This window comes from Jaculus jaculus, chromosome 13 (genome assembly GCF_020740685.1).
Source record: "Jaculus jaculus isolate mJacJac1 chromosome 13, mJacJac1.mat.Y.cur, whole genome shotgun sequence".
NCBI lineage: Eukaryota > Metazoa > Chordata > Mammalia > Rodentia > Dipodidae > Jaculus > Jaculus jaculus.
This window is the reverse complement of record NC_059114.1, coordinates 48,902,143-48,917,029: the sequence shown is the minus strand read 5'-3', so window position 1 is coordinate 48,917,029 and position 14,887 is coordinate 48,902,143. Positions and strand designations below refer to the sequence as shown.

Here is a 14,887-nt window from a genome sequence, read left to right as displayed (position 1 = left end):
TACACTTAATGAAATAGGGTATGAAGAGCCAATGAGCACTGAAACTAGTGCATGACATTAGTTATAAAGAACAAGCAAATTAAAATTACATTGAAATACTATTATACGCATCATACTGGTTAAAATTTTTTAAATTAACCAGGGATTTGCCAAGTATGTTGAACAATCAGAAATCTTAACACGCTGCTGGTAGAAATGTGAAATAGTAGAAACAAACACAGTCTGGGAAATATTTGGCAGAGTTTTCAAATTACCAAATCTCTGCCATACAACCCTGCTATTCCACTTCTAAGTATTCACTCAAAGGAACCAAACCTGCTCTACACACAGACTTAGATGAAGCAGTTTGTGATAGCCATTATTGGCTATTAGCAGGTAAATGATAAGCAGTATTATGTACCTGTTATCACAGCTATTCAACAGGCTGTGGTAGGAGGAGTCCTCAAGCTCAAGAATACAAGACCAGCCTGGGCAACATAATGTGAAACCCTATCTCAAAAGAAAAAGATACTTAAAAACAAACTTCCCCAATTGTCATTTTGAATGAAATAGTCAACAGCTGTTTCTAACTCTATATGGTTCTTTCATTTCTGGATTACTGTTAGGATTTTATTTATTGAAACTCAGGCAACTGCACCAAACATTGCATCTTCATAGGGAGAGGTATTAGTTAACCTCTAGCTGGTCAGAAATGGACTGTTGGGCTGTAGAGACGCCTTAGTGGTTAAGGCTCGTGCCTGCGAACTCTTAAAAACCCTATTCGACTCTCCAGGTCCCATGTAAGCCAGACGCCCAAGGTGACAAAAGTGTGCAAGGCCACACATGTGCACAAGGTGACACAAGTGTCTGGAGTTCAAGTATAGGTCCTGGTATGCCAGTTCTCTCTCTCACTTTTGCTCTCTCACCAAAAAAAAAAAAAAAAAAAAAAAAAAAGCCTAGTCTATTGAGCTTGTCTAAGAATGGAATTTCAAAGGGGAAAGTGCTGGGGGACAGGGAGGGTATTACCATGGGATATTTTTTTATAATCATGGAAAATGTTAATAAAAATTGTGAAAGATAAAAAATAAAATAAAATTTAAACAAAAAAAGAAAAAAAAAATTGTTTAAATGGACTGCTGACACATGTAGAAAGCAGATTAATAGCTGTCTTGGGCTTGCAGTAGAATGGGAAGGATAGATTAGGAGGGAAATGCCAAGAAACCTTTGTTGGTGTTAGAAATGTTTGCTATATTGATTGGAGTGATGGTTTCATCAAAAGGATCAAATTGTATACTTAAAAGATGTGCTTTTTTTTTCCCTTCAATTATACCTCCACAAAATTGTACTAAAAAAATAGTATTCAGCCAGGCCTGGTAGTGCACACCTTTAATCCCAGCACATAGGACGTAAGAGGATCACTGTGAATTCAAGGCCACCCTGAGACTACATAGTAAATTCCAGGTCAGCCTAGGCCAGAGTGAGACCCTACCTCAAAAAAACAAAAAGAAATAAGTAAATAAATAAACTAGTGTTATATACACCCAAAGCCTATCCCCCAAGCTTTGCTATTTCTTTAAAGCTGTTAGTCCTTCACTCATGTCTACTGTGGATCCTTTCTTATGCTTCAGTTCTCTGTAAGAATCCAAATATTGCCAGGTGTGGTGGCACACACCTTTAATCCCAGCACTCAGGAAGCAGAGGTAAGAGGATTGCCATGAGTTCGAGGCCACCCTGAGACTACATAGTTAATTATTCCAGGTCAGCCTGAGCTAGAGTAAGACCCTACTTCAAAAAAAAAAAAAAATCCAAATATTGTAGTAGTAGTAGTACTAATAATAATACTCTGTGGCTTCTAACTGCTATAATGTTTGCTGTGATGTTCTTTTCATTTTTAACTATTGAGTCATCTCTAGGCCTCTTAGTACTTACTAAAATGTTATATTGGGCTGGAGAGATAGCTCAGCTATTAAAAACACTTGCTTAGAAAGTATGATGGCCTGGGTTCAATTCCCCAGTGTCCATGTAAAACCAGATGCACAAAGGGTGTCATGTGTCTGGAGCTCATTTGTAATGACAGGAGGCCCTGGTGCACCCATACTCTCATTCTCTCCCTTCTCCCTACCTCCTTCCCTTCCTTCTACCTCTCTTTCCTGTGTGTGTGTGTACCTCTGTCTGTTTTGCAAATAATGTTAATAATAATAAATAATGTTAACAATAATTTTTCTGTTTTGGTTTTTTTCCAGGTAGGGTCTCACTGTAGCCTAGACCTAGAACTCAGTCTGTAGTCCCAGGCTAGCCTTGAACTCATATTACTCCTCCTACCTCTGCCTCCCAAGTGCTAGGATTAAAGGTGTGCACCACTGCACCCAGCAAATTGTTATTTTTAATCAACACCATGTGCATACATTTTCATTTATTTGCATACATGTAGGATGTTGCTCTGCAACTTGTTCTTGTTATTTAATACTTCTTAAATGTCTTTCCCTATCCATATGTAGTATATAAAGGTTTTTTAAGAATTCCTGTTATCCTAAAAATGTTATCTTTTTGTAATGTATATCAATTACATTTCATATCCTAATATAATTTCTTTAAAGATACATCTGTACTCTGATACACAGGATGAAAATGATTCATTTAATATTGTGTTGTGGTTATTTTATAGGGATACTGACTTCAGTTCCATTTGGCATCTTAGAAGATTTTCCCATCTAATTTACCAGTGAGGAGAGTAAAGCAGTAAGAGAAATAAAAAGAAAAAATTCTGGGCAGGAAGAATGGCTTAGCAGTTAAGGCACTAGCATGCATGCAAAGCAAAAGGACCCAGGTTCAGTTCCCCAGGACCCACTTAAGCCAGATGCACATGGTGGCACATGCTTCTGGAGTTTGTTTGCAGTAGCTGAAGGTCCTGGTGCACCCAGTCTCTCTCTCCCTATCTTTCTCTCTCAAATAAAAATAATATATATAAGTAATATATATATTTGAAATATATATATATAAAATTCCAATTCTAACTATATGATATATATTGTTTCTATCAATAGGAATCAACTCTCAAAAGTGTATTGAGTGCCTTATGGAATTTGTCGGCACATTGCACTGAGAATAAAGCTGATATATGTGCTGTAGATGGTGCACTTGCATTTTTGGTCGGCACACTGACTTACAGGAGCCAGACAAATACTTTAGCCATTATAGAAAGTGGAGGCGGGATATTACGGAATGTGTCCAGCTTGATAGCTACAAATGAAGACCACAGGTATATAACAAGTTTTATATTCCTTTCAAATGAATTATTACAGAATTTATTTCTTTAAAAAGACCTAATTGTAAACAGTACTTTCTGTAACTGAAAGTTCCAAGGCAAAATAACCTTATCGCAGTGAAAAAATAACTATTAACTCCTAGATAAAGTCATTAACATGTTCATTCTAATAAATTCTATAGTATCTCATAGGAATTTACAAATAAATTATAGATGAGAGGTCAAAATTTTACAGAAAATCATCCCTATTTATTCAGATGGCATAAAGGAGTATATGGCTTATTTTTAAAACAAAGAAAAATTATGAGTATGACCCAATACAATAGTTACTTTCTTGCTGCTTGAATACAGGTACCTTTCACAGCTTACTAATTCCTTTTAATTTATTCATTGTTCTGCTGTTTTCAAAAGAATATGAGATTATACCAGTAAAAGAAAAGCCGACATTTTAAAAGTTTTTGATAATGTAAACTAGGAACTCTATGCCACTATTCATTTTGATTAGTGTGTGTGTATGTGTGTTTGTTAATTGTATAAAATATTGGGTTTCATTATAACATTTTCATACATGTATACAATATATTTTGATCTATCACCCTCTATCTATCCTCCTCCTGCTGGTGAAGAATACCCCGTTGAAGCTTATATTTCACCTTAACAACCAATATTAAAGATTACACACTCAAGTCTGACAGAGAGCACTTGTAAGGGAGATGGGAATATCCAAAATCAAGCCAGAGATAGAGATGACTTTTGAAAGTAAGTTTGCTGGTCTAGGAACATAGAGTGTGCTACCTAACTACATACGGTCTATCAATCAGTTCTGTCTACTTCTTCCAAAATATCTAAATAGTCAAAGTTGTGGTGCCCACTATATATTAAATACCACAAAGTCCCTGTTTAAGATTTTATGACATGTTTACAGTCCTTAAGTTAGAAAACTGTTATTATGTAAATAAAGTGAATGTGCTTGCTCAATTTTTTTTTCATTTGTTAACTCATAGTAGTAAATAGGATAAATGAAAAGTAACTTGTTTACTTGGTCCACTCTAGAACAATAAACATTATGTAAATCAAAGAATAAAAGAAATGTGGTGTGCTTGGAGTTCATATGAGAATTGATAAAATCATATATGCCTATTTCTTTTAGCAATTATCTTTGGATTTTAAATTATTTTGTCATTTTATTGATTGTTACTACTCGCAAATTTTGGCCTTAGTTTTGTAATTTTTTGTTTTTATTTTAGGCAAATCTTAAGAGAAAACAACTGCTTGCAAACCTTATTACAGCACTTGAAATCTCACAGTTTGACAATAGTCAGTAATGCATGTGGAACATTGTGGAATCTCTCAGCAAGAAATCCTAAAGACCAGGAAGCATTATGGGACATGGGGGCAGTTAGCATGCTCAAGAACCTCATTCATTCAAAGCACAAAATGATTGCTATGGGAAGTGCTGCAGCTTTAAGGAATCTCATGGCAAATAGACCTGCAAAGTATAAGGATGCCAATATTATGTCTCCTGGTTCCAGCTTGCCCTCTCTTCATGTTAGGAAACAGAAAGCCCTGGAAGCAGAATTAGATGCTCAACATTTATCAGAAACTTTTGACAATATTGACAATTTAAGTCCCAAGGCATCTCATCGTAGTAAGCAGAGACACAAGCAAAATCTTTATGGAGACTATGTTTTTGACACCAACCGACATGATGATAACAGATCAGAAAATTTTAATACTGGAAACATGACTGTTCTTTCGCCATATTTGAATACTACAGTGTTGCCCAGCTCCTCCTCATCAAGGGGAAGTTTAGATAGTTCTCGTTCTGAAAAAGATAGAAGTTTGGAGAGAGAACGAGGGCTTGGCCTCAGCACCTACCACCCAGCAACAGAAAATCCAGGCACCTCTTCCAAGAGGGGTTTGCAGATCTCTACCACTGCAGCCCAGATTGCCAAAGTCATGGAAGAAGTATCAGCCATTCACACCTCCCAGGAAGAAAGAAGTTCTGGTTCTACCACGGATTTGCACTGTGTGACAGATGAGAGGAATGCAGTGAGGAGGAGCTCTGCTGCCCATACACATTCAAACACATACAATTTTACCAAGTCAGAGAATTCAAATAGAACATGCTCTATGCCTTATGCCAAAGCGGAATATAAGAGATCTTCAAATGACAGTTTAAATAGTGTTAGTAGTAGTGATGGTTATGGTAAACGAGGACAAATGAAGCCCTCAATTGAATCCTACTCTGAAGATGATGAGAGTAAATTTTGCAGCTATGGACAATATCCAGCTGATCTAGCTCATAAAATACACAGTGCAAATCATATGGATGATAATGATGGAGAACTGGATACACCAATAAATTACAGTCTTAAATATTCAGATGAGCAGTTGAACTCTGGAAGGCAGAGTCCTTCACAGAATGAAAGATGGGCAAGACCCAAGCATATAATAGAAGATGAAATAAAACAGAGTGAGCAGAGACAATCAAGAACTCAAAACACCACTTACCCTGTGTACACTGAGAGCACTGATGATAAGCATCTCAAGTTCCAACCACATTTTGGACAACAGGAATGTGTTTCCCCATATAGGTCGAGAGGAACCAGTGGTTCAGAAACAAACCGAGTGGGTTCTAGTCATGGAATAAATCAGAATGTAAGTCAGTCTTTGTGTCAGGAAGATGACTATGAAGATGATAAGCCTACCAACTATAGTGAGCGTTACTCTGAGGAAGAGCAGCCTGAAGAAGAGGAGAGACCAACAAATTTTAGTATAAAGTACAGTGAGGAAAAACATGTGGATCAGCCTATTGATTATAGTTTAAAATACACCAGTGACATTTCTTCCTCACAAAAACCATCCTTTTCTTTCTCTAAGAGTTCATCAACACAAAGCACTAAACCTGAACACATCTCTTCAAGCAGTGAGAACGCATCCACACCTTTATCTAATGCCAAGAGGCAGAATCAGCTGCATCCAAGTTCAGCCCAAGGTAGAAGTGGACAGGCTCAAAAAAGTGCCACTTGCAAAGTTCCCTCTATCAACCAAGAAACAATACAAACTTACTGTGTAGAAGATACCCCAATATGTTTTTCAAGGTGTAGTTCATTATCATCTTTGTCATCAGCTGAAGATGAAATGGGATGTGATCAGGCAACACAGGAAGCAGATTCTGCTACTACTCTGCAAATAGCGGAAATAAAAGAGAGCAGTGTGGCTGGGTCAGTGGAAGACCCTGTGAGTGAAGTTCCAGCAGCATCCCAGCATGCTAGAGCCAAGTCTAGCAGGCTGCAAGCTTCTGGCTTATCTTCAGAATCAGCCCGGCACAAAGCTGTCGAATTTTCTTCAGGGGCCAAATCTCCCTCCAAAAGTGGTGCTCAAACACCCAAAAGTCCACCAGAGCACTATGTTCAAGAGACTCCACTCATGTTTAGCAGGTGTACTTCTGTCAGTTCTCTTGATAGTTTTGAGAGTCGCTCCATTGCCAGCTCTGTTCAGAGTGAACCATGCAGTGGAATGGTAAGTGGCATTATAAGCCCAAGTGACCTTCCAGATAGCCCTGGACAAACCATGCCACCAAGCAGAAGCAAAACTCCTCCACCCCCTCCTCAGGCAGCTCAAACCAAGCGAGAGGTGCCAAAAAATAAAGTACCCTCTGCTGAAAAGAGAGAGAGTGTGCCTAAGCAGGCTGCAGTCAGTGCTGCAGTTCAGAGAGTCCAGGTTCTTCCAGATACTGATACGTTACTACATTTTGCCACAGAAAGTACTCCAGATGGATTTTCTTGTTCATCTAGCCTGAGTGCTCTGAGCCTTGATGAGCCATTTATACAGAAAGATGTGGAGCTAAGAATAATGCCTCCAGTGCAGGAAAATGACAATGGGAATGAAACAGAACCAGAGCAGCCTGAAGAACCAAGTGAAAAACAGGAAAAAGAGATGGAAAAACCTATTGATTCTGAAAAAGATTTGTTGGATGATTCAGATGATGATGATATTGAAATATTAGAAGAATGTATTATTTCTGCCATGCCAACAAAGTCATCACGCAAAGCCAAAAAGCTAGCCCAGACGACTTCAAAATTACCTCCGCCTGTGGCAAGGAAGCCAAGCCAGCTGCCTGTGTACAAACTTCTACCGTCACAAAACAGATTGCAAGCACAAAAACATGTTAGTTTTACACCAGGAGATGATATGCCTCGGGTGTACTGTGTAGAAGGGACACCTATAAATTTTTCCACAGCTACATCTCTAAGTGATCTAACAATAGAATCCCCTCCAAATGAGTTAGCTGCTGGAGAAGGAGTTAAAGCAGGGGCACTGTCAGGTGAATTTGAAAAACGAGACACCATTCCGACAGAAGGCCGAAGTACAGATGAGGCTCAAAGAGGAAAAGCCTCATCTGTAGCCACACCGGACACGGATGACAGTAAAGCCGAGGAAGGCGACATTCTTGCGGAATGCATCAATTCTGCTATGCCCAAAGGGAAAAGTCACAAGCCTTTCCGAGTGAAAAAGATAATGGACCAGGTCCAGCAAGCAGCTGTGTCTTCATCTGGGACTAACAAAAATCAAGTAGATGGTAAGAAAAAGAAGCCTACTTCACCAGTAAAACCTATGCCACAAAATATAGAATACAGGACACGTGTAAGAAAGAACGCAGACTCAAAAAATAACGTAAGTGAACAAAGTTTCCCAGACAACAAAGATTCAAAGAAACAGAGCATGAAAAATAATTCTAAAGATTTCAATGATAAGTTGCCTAATAATGAAGATCGAGGCAGAGGAAGTTTTACTTTTGATTCACCTCATCATTACACCCCTATTGAAGGAACGCCTTACTGTTTTTCACGAAATGACTCTTTGAGTTCTCTAGATTTTGATGATGATGATGTTGACCTTTCCAGGGAAAAGGCTGAACTAAGAAAGGGGAAAGAAAATAAGGATTCAGAGGCTAAAGCTGCCTGCCACACAGAGCTAACCTCAAACCAACAGCCAGCTAATAAGTCACAAGCTGTCACAAAACAGCCAGTAAGTAGAAGTCAGTCCAAACCACAACTACAGAAGCAACCCATGTTCTCCCAGTCTCCCAAAGACATACCAGACAGAGGAGCAGCAACTGATGAAAAATTACAGAATTTTGCTATTGAAAATACTCCAGTTTGCTTTTCTCGTAATTCCTCTCTCAGTTCCCTCAGTGATATTGACCAAGAAAATAACAACAGTAAAGAAAATGAACCTGTCAAAGAGACTGAGCCTCCTGACTCACAAGGAGAAACAAGTAAGCCTCAGGTATCAGGTTATGCTCCTAAATCATTTCATGTTGAAGATACCCCCGTTTGTTTCTCAAGAAACAGTTCTCTTAGTTCCCTTAGTATTGATTCTGAAGACGATCTGTTGCAGGAATGTATAAGTTCAGCAATGCCCAAAAAGAAAAGGCCCCCAAGACTCAGGGCAGACAATGAAAAGCCTAGTCCCAGAAGCATGGGTGGCATATTAGCTGAAGATTTGACTCTTGATTTGAAAGATATACAGAGACCAGATTCAGAACATGGTCTGTCCCCTGATTCAGAAAATTTTGACTGGAAAGCCATTCAGGAAGGTGCAAATTCCATAGTGAGTAGTTTGCACCAAGCTGCTGCTGCTGCCTGCTTATCAAGACAAGCCTCATCCGATTCAGACTCCATTCTTTCACTAAAATCAGGGATTTCTCTGGGATCACCTTTTCATCTTACACCTGATCAAGAAGAAAAGCCCTTCACAAGTAATAAAGGCCCTCGAATTCTCAAACCTGGGGAGAAAAGCACATCAGAAGCTAAAAAGATAGAATCTGAAAACAAAGGGATCAAAGGTGGAAAAAAGGTTTATAAGAGTTTGATTACTGGAAAAGTTCGATCTAATTCAGAAGTTTCAAGCCAAATGAAACAGCCCCTTCAAACAGGCATGCCTTCAATCTCTCGAGGAAGGACAATGATTCATATTCCAGGAGTTCGAAATAGTTCCTCAAGTACAAGTCCTGTTTCTAAAAAAGGCCCACCCCTTAAGACTCCAGCCTCCAAAAGCCCTAGTGAAGGTCAGACAGCCACCACTTCTCCTAGAGGAACCAAGCCTTCAGTGAAATCAGAGCTGAGCCCTATTACCAGGCAGACTTCCACAGCAGGTTGTTCAAATAAAGGGCCTTCAAGATCAGGGTCTAGAGACTCGACTCCTTCACGGCCTGCCCAGCAACCACTAACTAGACCTATGCAATCTCCAGGACGAAACTCAATTTCTCCTGGTAGAAATGGAATAAGTCCTCCTAACAAATTATCTCAACTGCCTAGGACATCATCCCCTAGTACTGCTTCAACTAAGTCCTCAGGTTCTGGGAAAATGTCATATACATCCCCAGGCAGACAGTTGAGCCAACAGAACCTTACCAAACAAACAGGCTTATCCAAGAATGCCAGTAGTATCCCAAGAAGTGAGTCTGCCTCTAAAGGACTAAATCAGATGAATAATGGCAATGGGTCCAATAAAAAGGTAGAACTTTCTAGAATGTCTTCAACTAAATCAAGTGGAAGTGAATCTGATAGGTCAGAAAGACCTGTATTAGTACGCCAGTCTACTTTCATCAAAGAAGCCCCAAGCCCAACCCTAAGGAGGAAATTAGAGGAATCTGCTTCATTTGAATCTCTCTCTCCATCTTCTAGACCAGATTCTCCCACTAGGTCCCAGGCACAAACACCAGTTTTAAGTCCTTCCCTTCCTGATATGTCTCTTTCCACACATCCATCTGTTCAGCCTGGTGGATGGCGAAAACTCCCACCGAATCTCAGTCCCACTATAGAGTATAATGATGGAAGAGCAGCAAAGCGCCATGACATAGCACGCTCGCATTCGGAAAGCCCTTCCAGACTTCCAATCAACAGGTCAGGAACCTGGAAGCGTGAGCACAGCAAGCACTCGTCATCCCTTCCTCGAGTGAGCACTTGGAGAAGAACCGGCAGCTCATCTTCTATTCTTTCTGCTTCGTCAGAGTCCAGTGAAAAAGCAAAAAGTGAGGACGAGAAACACGTAAACTCCATGCCAGGACCCAAACAAACTAAAGAAAGCCAATTATCTACAAAAGGAACATGGAGAAAAATAAAAGAAAGTGAAATTTCTCCCACAAATACTCCTCAAACCACTTCCTCAGGTGCTACAAACGGTGCTGAATCAAAGACTCTGATTTATCAGATGGCACCTGCTGTTTCTAAGACAGAGGATGTGTGGGTGCGGATTGAGGACTGTCCCATTAACAACCCTAGATCTGGAAGATCTCCCACAGGTAATATGCCCCCAGTGATTGATGGTGTTTCAGAAAAGGGGAATCCAAATGTTAAAGATTCAAAAGACAATCAGGGAAAACAAAATGTGGGTAATGGCAGTGTTCCCGTGCACACCATAGGTTTGGAAAACCGCCTAAACTCCTTTATTCAGGTAGATGCCCCAGACCAAAAAGGAACTGAAACAAAATCAGGACAAAGTAATTCTGTCCCTGCAGCAGAGACTAGTGAGACTTCTATAGCAGAGCGCACTCCATTCAGTTCAAGCAGCTCCAGCAAACACAGTTCACCAAGTGGGACTGTTGCTGCCAGAGTGACTCCTTTTAATTACAACCCAAGCCCTAGGAAAAGCAGCGCAGACAGTACTTCAGCCCGACCGTCACAGATCCCCACGCCAGTGAGTAACAACACAAAGAAGCGAGACTCCAAGTCTGACGGCACAGACTCCAGTGGTGCTCAGAGCCCCAAGCGCCACTCTGGGTCTTACCTCGTGACATCTGTTTAAAAGAACTGGAAAATTCGTCGTCAATTCCAACTGCTACTTACAAATTCTATTTCAAATGAAACTTTAAGGGATTGAAGGTTTTTGTAAAGTAGGTTTGATTCCTTTTAGAAGAGTTTTGTTCTGGAAGCCATATTTGATAGTACACTTTGTCTTCACTGGTCATATTTTGGGAGGCACTATTGATAGATAGGGAAAAAAATGGTAAAGCCAAGTATATTTGTACAGTATGTTTTACATGTATTTAAGTAGCATCCATCCCATCATCCCTTAATTATCGCTCATCTTAAAATAATGTACACTACAGATAGAAAATATGGTATATTGCTGTTATCAATCATTTCTAGATTATAAACTAAACTTACATCAGGGAGAAATTGGTATTTATGCAAAAAAATTAGTCCTTGTGAATCCATCTAATTCATAAACAATCATGTGGCTGTGAAATTCACAGTAATATGGTTCCCGATGATTAAGTTTACCCAGCCTGCTTTGCTTTACTGCATGAATGAAACTGATGGTTCAATTTCAGAAGTAATGATTTAACAGTTCTGTGGTCACATGATGTGCATAGAGATAGCTACAGTGTAACAATTCACACTATTTTGTGCTTAAAAAAAAAAAAAGTCTGTGTAACTGTAAAACATTGAATGGAACTATTTTACCTGAACTAGATTTTATCTGAAAGTAGATAGAATTTTTGCTATGCTGTAACTGTTGTATATTCTGGTATTTGAGGTGAGATGGCTGCTCTTTTATTAATGAGACCTGAATTGTGTCTCAACAAACTTAAATGAACATTTCAGAATAAATTATTGCTATATGTAAACTATTACTGAAATTGGTATTTGTTTGAAGGGTCTTATTTCACATTTGTATTAACAATTGTCAAAAGGGCCTGTTTTAAAAGCTTATATAATTTTTTCTTCAGATTCTATGCATTAAGAGTAAAATTCCTCCTACTGTAATACAAACAGTTAAAAGAAAACTGTTGACACTTAACCATTCCTACATTTTATTTTTATGTAATTACCACTTCTCAATGTTCAGTATTTTCCACTTTTTTTCTTACTCTACTGGAGCGTGGTTAAAACAAATGTATATGATAGCACAGGACTAAGCCCTGGACATAACTGGCCCACCTAGAATGTTTCCTTTTTCTCAACAGAATTCTATCCTTGAAAAAATACGCATTATTCCTAGGTATAAGTAGTCTCTTCCAGGTTTTACATTGTAACTGTCTTCCTCCTTCCTCTTCTCCTTATTGCTGAAATGAACACCTATTACCGCATGACATGTTAAGGCAGACTTTTTTTTTCAGACAAGTATAATCAGTATTTTGCTATACTCAGAAAATAAAAATCACATGGAACTTCACAGATAGATTTACTATCATTAACATATTGAAAAGAATATTTTAGAAATCCTTCCTTGTTACAGAAAACTGTTTTGATAGGTATAGTGATAGAGTGTTAGTAAGGGTCCACTTTCTAACACTATAAGAGAACCTTCCATCATGAAGAATACACTTCATTAGCAAATAAATTTTTTCTAAAGTTGTTGTGATCAATATAGTTCTCCAAGACTATTGTAAACACTAGGAAGATTATGAATATAGGTCCTATCTATTTTTCTTTCATTCTTGATTTTCTATTTGAACTATTGAATGACAGCTTTTGTAAGCCACTTCAGGTATTTTTGTGGAAAGAGATGATGTACTAGTTATTTAGAATATTACCTTTTAATTCAAGTTAAAAGCAATGTTGGAAGTAAAAGAATTAACTTCACATTCTAGAAGACTGAATTCCTGAAGGCAACACTTCTGGAAGAAGGGCCAATCTGTATTGTCCCTTGAAGAAAAAGTTGCTGGGTAAAACCCTCTGGTTAAAGATAATAGGTTTGGCTTAGTTAAGGGGTAAGTCCCAGTTCTACTTTGGGAAGTTCACTGAATGCTGCCTTAAGTAATAGGCCAAATACTTCCAGCTTATGTTTGTTCCAAATGGCATACTAAACCCAGTGTTGAAGATCAATTAATAGGCATGATGACTGTTAAAGATGGAGGGCCCTGTTGGACTGCTGGGGGGGAAAAATCCTAAGGAAGTGACTTTTAAACAGATGTTTGAATCCCCAGTAGTGCTTATTAAGACACAGCAGGGTCACACCCCAGTTTGAGTAGATCTGGAGAGGGCTACAAAAATGACAAGTTCAAAGGTGATCCTGGTGCTTCTGAGAAAGACTGTCCTAAGTTATACCACAGTGAAGCTCTTGACATGATGGCCTTCAACTCTGACCATTCATTAACTGGAACTTTATAATCTGCCAGCAAACTCTTCTCGCTAAGCAAGGAAGACTTGAATAGTGAGCTATCCAATATAACATAGCTAGTCTCAACTCCCAGTAGGGAGCAAACTTGCAGACTAAAAGTAAGTCTGAGGATATCCACTGTCTGAAGAATCGGCTGGTATTCCGTTTGAAACAGTTGTGAAAGACAAGAACTTCAACAAACACCTAATTTGAATTTGCAATAGAATTAGAAGAGACATGTAAAGGGAACTTTGGGATGAGAGAGATTGGTTTCAGATTAAAGAAAAATTCAATTTATTAAACCAGACACTCAAGGATAAACTTTACAAATTAGCAGGCACTATAAGGAAAGTTAATGAGAGGTAAGTAACTAAAAGATTAAGACATTTAAGTACCAAAATAATGCTCTAAGCATAGTCAGAATTTTCTTGATTATGTAAAATGTGGATCATGTTACCACAAAGGTAATTCAGTGCTGAGGATGGAAGCCAGTTACACTGCATCTGAATTCTTGAAGTCACAGTGTTTCTTTGTAAACTTAATACAAAGGAACAGAGTATCAGAAATGTGAAAATAGGTTGCCCAGAGCTAAAGAAAGATTTGAGTAGTAGGTCATTAATATTTACCAAAACAGTTTTTCAAAGTGGCTGAATCAGAGTAGAAAAAAATTTTTTTTTTCATTTTCAAGTAAGCATATTTCCTCCCCATACTTACACTGACTTTAAAATTCTACTTTGTAATTGTTGAAATCTATGGACTGTGACTCCTGTAAACCCAGGACCTTTTTCTGCTGTTCTCTCAACTCTGGTCTATACAAATATATGCTGGTTTTTGTTAGGCCATTGATGCTTCTTTCAACCTGTATGTTCTATATGTATAATACTGTTCTTGGTGCTAAATACACTTTCTTTCCTCTGGTAATCAGGATAATTTTTTTCTCTACATTTATGACTGTTCATTTGTTTTCTTGAAGTTTCCTGATTGTTACTTTTTTAATTAAAAAATACTTAATGTATAACTAGTAGAGCTGGCCATTGAATATAAAGCAACACTAGTAAGAAATAACTGTTGAAAACACATGTCAGACAATACCTGCCCTACTCACACTACCTTTTCAGGTAGAATCATCCACCCCTAGTGGTGAGTCTCTGAACATGTCCCGGTCTTTGCCCATGTCCAGGGCCATTTGTAATGCTTACCCTAGAGGAGACCCTACAACAAGCTAGTCACTAACAAAACCTGTATGGCCTGGCTTTTAAACAAGACTAGGCAAATCTTGAAATAAGGGTCCCAAAAGAATCTAGCCCAGGTTGGTAGTGCACCTATAGTCCCAGCACTAGGGAGGTAAAAGTTCAGGGTCATCCTGAGCTATGTAGTGAATTAGAGGTCAGCCTGGATGAGAGCCTGTCTTAAACATGAAAAATAATTCTGGCTGCTGGGCACTGGAACTGAAAGCTCGTGTACACTTAAAGCTGACTGATGGTGAGCGTTGCGTTGTGAGTTGTACAGCCAGCCTGGGAAGAAAAC

General features: G+C 38.7%; 1 protein-coding gene across 9 annotated transcripts in view; it reads left to right on the top strand.

Moving 5' to 3' along the window:
* The window catches only part of Apc (APC regulator of WNT signaling pathway), a 141,936-nt gene extending 127,655 nt beyond the window's left edge, over nt 1-14,281 (top strand). For all 9 annotated transcript variants that reach the window (XM_045132437.1, XM_045132433.1, XM_045132430.1 and 6 more), the window contains 2 exons: nt 3,024-3,238; nt 4,492-14,281. In XM_045132437.1, coding sequence (XP_044988372.1) covers nt 3,024-3,238; nt 4,492-11,059 — 6,783 coding nt within the window. In that variant the 3' untranslated portion in view covers nt 11,060-14,281. The remainder of the gene's footprint in view (nt 1-3,023; nt 3,239-4,491) is intronic.
* Nucleotides 14,282-14,887: the final 606 nt, after the last annotated feature.